At 30.2% G+C, this 8,682-nt stretch overlaps 1 protein-coding gene across 2 annotated transcripts in view; it reads right to left on the bottom strand.

The window, feature by feature from the left end:
• Positions 1 to 7,730: 7,730 nt before the first annotated feature.
• The window catches only part of LOC126895281 (uncharacterized), a 47,935-nt gene continuing 46,983 nt past the window's right edge, over positions 7,731 to 8,682 (bottom strand). The window contains exons 12-13 of one of the 2 annotated variants that reach the window (XM_050666980.1): positions 8,002 to 8,043; positions 7,731 to 7,906 (exon numbers count right to left, since the gene is read on the bottom strand). In XM_050666980.1, coding sequence (XP_050522937.1) covers positions 7,865 to 7,906; positions 8,002 to 8,043 — 84 coding nt within the window. In that variant the 3' untranslated portion in view covers positions 7,731 to 7,864. The other variant, XM_050666981.1, reaches the window with a different exon arrangement.

Below are 8,682 nucleotides of genomic sequence, written 5' to 3'. Positions count from 1 at the left end.
CTAGAATTTTAATAGAAAAATAGCATATTTTTGAATACGGTAGCCATTTGCGCATAAAAGATATGTCGTCGGGACAAATTTTTTTTTTCATTTTATAGTACATAAAATAAGCTTTAACATGATATATGTTTAAAAGACACAGTATTTCCGGAACATTTTCAAAAATTAAGTTGAAAAAGTTAATTTTTGTAAAAAAGTTGCTATTTTATATCCCCCCCAATGAGCAGGTTAAGCGATAGATTTTCAAAAACATGATATCAAATGAAAGGTAGATATCTAAGGTTTTAGTATAAAAAAAAATTATGTTGATTTGTTAATTTTTCAAAAAGTTATGGAAGTTTTAAGAAAAAAAAGTGAAAAAATTTCGAAAATTAGCGATTTTTAAATTTGTAATTTTTTTGGATATTTCCCCCATTTGCGGGGAACGAGGGAATTTTTTTCAATTTTTAAGGGTAATGTCTTCAACTAGATACGATTTGTGATCTTTTGACGTATTTTTGAAAGAAATCGGTCCAGTGAGANAAGGGTAGTGTCTTCAACTAGAAACGATTTGTGATCTTTTGACGTATTGTTAAAAGAAATCGGTCCAGTGAGAGCTGAGAAAAAGTGGCAAAAGACATAAAAAAAAAAAACACATCATAGTAAAATCAGCTTTGCATCGAAGCTAAAACAAATGTATTTATTTTAACATAACTTTTAGCTCAATTGGCAAGTTTGAAATTGACATCATTGAATAGAAAATTGTATCGTTAAGGTCAATATGCAGTCAGAAAATTTTATAAATACTATTTATTGTAAATTTATCAGAGTAGCTCAATATATTTTTTGCATTTTTATCATAATGGATAACTTAAATAGAATTAATAGTAATCATTTCCTAATATCTTTTGGTGTTTAAAAAGATTCTGCGATTGAAATATTCAGAACTTAATTAATTTTAATGATTTGCTTTAACTAAATGATCCAATCAAAACAAAGTTGTTAAAATGATTTACTCAATTGAGCGTATTATAAAATTTGATTATAATTGTAAAAATCCATTGTTAATTTAGGAGAAATTAACTATCATTTTTTTTAGAAATTATTTATATAGCAACTTGTTACCAAAAAATTTGGAATATTATAGTCTAGAAGTAGCACACATAAATAAAGTAAAAAAATTATTAAATTACAGAGAATAAAAATAAATATAGTTTAAAAAAACTAAAAAACACGCTTTTAAAGCACATTGAACTAAAAAGTTCAAAATAATTTTTAAAATAAGCTTAAAAGAATATTGAACGAAAAGTACTAGAATTATTGTGATAAAAGCATCGGGCGCTTAATATACGAAAAATATGGCACGAAGCACCCACGCTTTTATCACAATAATTCTAGTACTTTTCGTTCAATATTGTTTTAAGCTTATTTTAAAAATTATTTTGAACTTTTTAGTTCAATGTGCTTTAAAAGCGTGTTTTTTAGTTTTTTTAAACTATATTTATTTTTTACTTTTTAGTTTTATGTTATGATAATAGTTACTATCAATATCATGGTTGTAACGGGTAACGGGAATACAGGGTTCGATTCCGGGGAGAGAGTCTGAGAAACGGCTAGTGACGAAAAATGATACGGGAATCATCCCCCGTAATCGGAATGAATACACCACATATCTCTTAATGAGAATAAAGCGTATTAATATATAAGTTTTAATAGTAATTAGAATATATATATATATGTAAAGGGACTTAAGTACGTAAACGTATCATGCATGAGGTATAGCCGTATTTTGTGGGCGGGGGAACATTATACACGAGGCATATACGGCGGCAGAGGCGTCGGCTGTAGGAATATATAAATGAATATTAACATATACGTATAAATATTAATATATATATATATATATATATATATATTAATATTAGCGGTGGCGGTAGGAATATAATGATCTTCGCATAATATCGCGGCACTTTTGCTGTCGTTGACGACGCGATGTCCGGCGTGATCCTCGGGCGTCAAAAGGTTAGCAGTGTAGATGACAACAGTGCGCGAGTGCGGATCGGTTTGTTGACGTCACTTTGTCAACGAGAAGAAGACTAGGGTATCATTAACGGCGGGACGTCGTCGGCCGTGCGGCACTTGCTGAACTTTGCACCGCGGCGTAAAACGACGCGGGGCCGTGTCAATTACAATAAAAATTTGTTATATATATATATAATTGATGACACGCGCGCGTCTACGGGTTGGAAAATATTGTTTACTACGAGTGGTGAGCAGGGTGGGGCGAATGCGTTAAGACAGTATAGTCTCAAGGTCATCACGACGGGATACGCGACATAATAACACGTGCCGCGTGGAGTTACAAACTTACAAACAAACAACAAATACACGTGAAACTAATATAAGCGTGTTAAAAATGATTTAATTTTGTATTTGAAACCTACATATCAAACTTGATTCATCAATAAATACTTTGAAAACATTAGAAATGAATGATTTTAATTGTCTGTATGGAGAACATGGGATAAGTAACTGTTTAATTGATTGATTAGAATTTTTTTTCAATTTTTGAGGGTGTTTCGAACTGGTTCAATATGTATAATAAATAAATAAATAATTGATAAATACGAATATTAAAAATAGTTAAATGTATCTTTTCATTATAATTTTCTTGTAAGCTGGCGATTTGTCCGCGCGCGTACGTAGATCGAATATAACTGTTTCTTATATTGGTCGGAGAACATCATTATTATTGCTATCGCTTAATCGCCATTAAAATATCACATTTCAATTGAATCAATATAAAGTACATATAAATAATAAGATTGACACAGGTATTTCGAGTGTCAACAAAGTTTCTTTTTTAACTATAATATAAGTAACACAAAATGTCTAAAATGGTACTACAACGGCGCTGGCCGAGAGCAAGAGAAACAGAGAAATTTAAATAAACCAATATATATATATATGTTTATGTATATATTACGATTTAAATTAAGAAATAATACAAATTAAGATTTTAATTTGAGATGTGTAACAGTAACTTGAATGTACGACACGTGACGAAGGCGGATAGATAAAATTCACGTAGGACGTCAAAAACAAGATAGAGCGTTCAACGCCGGCGCTCGGTGGTCGACCGCGCTCCAGTAGATCGACTTTGCACCCTGACTAGATAGCGGGGGTACTCTAATCAGGCTGGGCTCGCGATGTAATAAGGCGGCTGATGGAAAAGACGAGGTGACCGTGTATTTCACGTATCGCAATATATACGGTACCGTGTCAAGATTATGACAAACAATTGACCCACATTCACGGTCAAAAATATAAACAATAATTCTGTAAAACAATCTCAGATAAATAACAAATAATTATAACTTAGAACTAACACATCACACTTTAAATAAATTACAAATAATTAAATTAATATATAAATAAATAATAAAAATTAAGGTAACTACATTTAGCAACAAACATTAGCTGCAGAACACTTTAACAATGAACATATTTTATAATAGAAATACAAATAATAATAATTATTATTTATATAATACATTACATACATAAAAAACCAACAAGAATTTATATCACAATATTTAGACTAGATATTATTGTTATTTTTTTTTTCAGATCATAAGCATTTTAACATAATTTACTAAACATACATTTTAAATATTTTTAATTATTTGAACTTGCTGTACAATTTCCCTCAAAAGGTAATGGACATAATTGACGAACAGCTCATTTGTATACACCGGTTGCTGTACGAATAGTAGCCACTCGTACGACACCGTCAGAACCACTATAAACTTCCATTATTCTTCCAATTGACCATTTTAAAGGAGACAAGATTTTATCACGCATGAGAACTACAGTGTTTTTATCCAAACCAGGACCATTTGATTGTGACCATTTTTTTCACTCTTGTAACTGATTGAGATACTCGTTCTTCCATCTAATCCATATTTTTGCGTAATTTGAACAACATGCCTCCAGCGAGTTAGTCTGTTCTCCATAATATTCGTAACGTCACGTTCAGGAAAAGAGGATAGCGAGTCACCTATCAAAAAATGACCAGGTGTTAAAACCGATAAGACACTTGGATTCGTGGATAATGGTGTCAACGGTCGCGAATTTAATATAGCTTCTACTCGAACAAGTATTGTTTATAACTCTTCATAGTTAAACAGAGCATTACCAATCGATTTGAGCAAATGTGCCTGGAAACAGACGTCTCCAACAATCCGCCAAAGTGAGGACTACGGCCCGGAATAAAATGCCATTAAATCCCTTTATTACTTAATTCATTTTTAACTTCTGGTTAAGCTAAAAGTTCATGCACTTCTCGAAGTTGTCGATTAACCGCAACAAAGTTTTTTCCGTTATCTGAATACACATCCGTACAATAACGACGTCTATCACAGAATCTCCGTAACGCATTAAGGAAAGACTCCGCTGTCAAATTGCCTATATATGAATAGCTTTTGTGACAAGACAAACCCAAATACTGATATACGATTTAGTCTTAGGCGCGTTTCTTCGCAAACTAGACCGTACGAACACTGGACCAGCAAAATCTACGCTACATTTAATAAAGGCTCGCGCTGATTCGACTCGGTCTTTAGGTAAGTCACCCATGATAGGCTCAAATACAACAGGTTTGTACTTGAAACATTTGACACATTTTTGAAATATATTTCTGACTATATTACGTTCATTAATCGGCCAATATCTCAAACGTATATTAGCTAACATCGCTTGTGGACCGGCGTGTAGTAATTTTTCGTGTTCATCCAGAAATAATAATTTTGTAAAAGCATTATCGTTTGTAAAAGCACTATACGTTACATAGGTCAATAGTTTTATATAATCTCTTACTTTTTTTCCTTTGTTTTTATTATTATTATTTTTAGATGTTAAATATTTTACAATGGAATATTAAAAGTTTACTATCTAGGGCTCAAGATTTTTCTTTCCTCGTCTCCCAAAACAAATGCCAAGTTGCCCTTCTTTCCGAAATTTGGTTACTACCTAATAATCACTTTGTATTTCCTAATTTCCATTCAATTCGTTCTGATCGGTCATATGGTTACGGTGAAGTTGCCATTTTAGTCCATTCTTCTATATAATTTTGACCTATTACACTCGATGATAACTTTAAACAAATACTTATCTCTTTCTCTAATGATCTAGTGGGTATTGATGTACTGGTACCTAATAATCTCTCCGATTATGGTCCATTTATATCTCTCCGTCAGCTAACCCCTCTACCTTTATTTTATCCGAAATTTTTAGATTGCTTTCTAATAACTCATTAATTGCAGGTGATCTTAATGGCCACCATCCTGCATGGGGGTCATTAAATTCTAATTTTAGAGGTAATATTATCCTTTTAACTATAACCCAACATAACTACTGCATACTTAATACAGGTGTACCTACCAGAATTAACTGTCCCCATTTTGCAGATACCGCTGCTGACCTATCTATCTGCTCTTTAAATATTTTATTATCCTCTTCCTGATCTGTTTTGTGTGATCCTCAGGTAGTGATCACTACCCTATTATAATTTGTCTTTCCGGACAATTATGTCATTCCTCAGGTTATATTGACAATAACACGCTTCCTGAAAACGTGGTGAACGTTCCCTCTCGTTTGTAGTATCACTTTTTAATACATGTAATAAATAATACATATACTTAAGAAAAATATATCACCAAATTAGTGTTCCCCATGGATAAGGTGAATAAAAAAATAATACTCATACATAAAAATCAACTACCTTCTTACGCATTCTATAAAACAACTACGTAAAAGATTTTATCACATTGATCAATCAAATACAATAAAGAATATCTTACAAATCTCACCAGAGATCGCTAAACCAGTTTTACGGGTTTTCTTGTTCATACACATGGAATCTGTGTCAGTATATAGTTCGCTCTTAGTTACAATTCTATAACAAATCTACGCCATTTTATATTACATTTTTGAGTCGCTGGGAAAAAATAGTTACACACGAGTTAATTTAATAATATAAAAATAATGTAACTTCAAATGCGTATACAGACGCATATACAAACACATCGTTGATAGTAACATCAACTACATGATTCATCACAACAGAATATTTGTCTTATCAGGATTTTTAGTAATAAACAATTAGTGAAGTAGGTCGTCAGAAATAAACTGACAAAAATGTCTTTATAAAAAAAAGACAATACTCACGACTCATTAAATTCATGTATACATTTTTGTGGAAGAATTAAATAGTAACCTTTTGTTGATATTTCATCATTATTCAAATATACAGAATGTTCAGTAAGTCAGGAAACGGGTTTCTATTGTTCTCATTGTTTGTAACAATTAACCTGTTTCCTTACTCACTGAACACCCTGTATAAGACATTCTTTTGTAGGCATAGATACCCCAAGATTCCCTTTTACTTCCATTTTATTATTATCCCTGCTCGGTACTTCAAGCCATTCTTACTTTTCTTTACACCAAACCAACCTCCTTATAAATTTTGTTTACACCAACTCAACGCCATCCCCTTCCTTTTTGTTTATTACTCGTTTCTGATATCGTACGTCTTCTTCTTATATTGAAAGGTATTTACGTATTATATTCAAATAATATAAATTTATATTATTTTATTCTTTTATTTAAAGTATAGTTTTAACTCGGGCAATATTGTTTTTATTTTAACCCATGTTAAACTTTTTTTTTTTTAATTTTTTTTTTCTCTTTATTGTATAATCCTATTTTATTGCTTTATAGCCATTAGAAAATATCCATGTAAACATAACTAAATCCCCTGTGGAATAATTAATTTTAAGAAATTTTAGTTTTATATAAACTTCTCTAATTTTTATAAAATAGTTGAAATATAGTATAATAATTTATAATAATAACAAAATAATTAAAGTTATATCTTCTTCTTTCTTTTGTTTTGGCACTTTATCTAGTCCTATTGCTTTATTATTTTTCTTTGATGTCACAGCCTCTCATACTTCTTTCTCATTAATTAAATCTACCATTCCTTTGTTCCACAAAATATCTTCTAATGTCTCTCTTGGATACTCCTCATTCAGTATTTTATCAAAATACTCTTTTCACAAATTTTTTTCACATCATCATCGCTCGTTAGCGCCCTTTTATAACCACTTTTATACTCCTTACGTGGTAATAATCTGTAGATCGCTTATCCCTTACTTTTGCAAGTCTAAATACTTCTATTTCACCCTCCTTTGTTGCTAGCCCATCAGTCAACTCACCATACCTCTTAAATTTCGCCTAATATACTGCACACTTGGCTTCTTTGCACAAGCGTTTATACACCATCAAATCTTCTCTCCATTTACTCTTCTGCTATACTTTGAACTGTTTTTTCTTACCCTCTATGATTTTTTTAACGTTCTTATCCCATCACCAGATTTTTTTTGTTTTTTGGATTTCTACTTCTACTCTCACCAACAATCTCCTTTGCAGTATTCTCTACACAACTAGCAAATCTATTACGCACATCATTTATGACTTCCTTGACATTCCACACCGTCCTTCCCTTTGTCGCATTTAAAAACTTTTTTCATTTTCCCCTATCAATTTTCACAACCGGAGAGAAATTAATTTCCATCATTAAAAAGATTTATATAAAACTAAATTTTCTTAAAATTTTTGTTTTAATACTTGAACAATTTGATAAATGGTAATAACGTCAACTTGACACCATCAGTGAAATAAAAAAACTATTTTTATGAGATACACTTTTTTTTACTTCTAACTTAACTGTTAACAAGTATTTTATCATTTTAATTAATATAACTAATATGGTTTATTTATATAAAATAAAATCTATCATTATTATTTTTTTAATGTAATTTAATCATTTAGAATTACAATTATCATCAATACGATCAAGTAAATCCTGGAATAAAAAAAACTTATTATAATTTTTATATCATATGCCTGTAAATATTTTTGATAGGAAATTTTTAAAAAAACATATTAACTTTTACATACCATAATTAAAGAATAAGTTTCTTCTTCTTTTTCTTTTTTCTTCTAATAAAAATTAATTAGTTTTAATTAAAATACTCGAAACAAAAAAAATAAATAAAACTAACAACCTTGTAGTAATTTCATTAAAATATCAACATATTATTAATTGAGTTAAATTTTTTCTTCGATGTGTAGCTGAAATTGTTATTTATAAGAAATATCTTCTTAAGATATGTTTATTGTTATTTTGTGATAAGCAACATATTCATATATATTTAGGTCATCCTTAACGGTTTTTGTGCAACGTAACATAAGAAATTCGCTAACGATCATGACGTTATTATGGCGATTAGTAATGATTCAGTTTAAAGTAAAGATATTGATACCAGCATAAAAGTGTTACAACTGAACCATTACTTGACAACTAATTTGATGCATGAATAGAGTGGGCTTTGATAACAAAAATATTTATGTAATTTAATTTATTAACTTTTGTAAGCTACAAAAGTTTGTGATTCCGTAAATATTATGGTTGTATAAGGGAAACCGTGTTCATTTGCAACACTCTTTACATTTGTAGCAATACCTCATTAAATATTTATGAAATTTTTTTTATAACAATAGATAGATAATGTGGTTTTCTTTCATAATATATATTTTAAACTCGTAAAAATAATCGCATAATTAAAAAAAACCCAGCAC

The sequence above is a fragment of the Daktulosphaira vitifoliae genome, unplaced genomic scaffold (assembly GCF_025091365.1).
Source record: "Daktulosphaira vitifoliae isolate Bord-2020 unplaced genomic scaffold, ASM2509136v1 Scaffold_1, whole genome shotgun sequence".
Taxonomy (NCBI): domain Eukaryota; kingdom Metazoa; phylum Arthropoda; class Insecta; order Hemiptera; family Phylloxeridae; genus Daktulosphaira; species Daktulosphaira vitifoliae.
The sequence above is the reverse complement of the archived record's forward strand: the minus strand, read 5'-3'. Positions and strand labels throughout refer to the sequence as shown.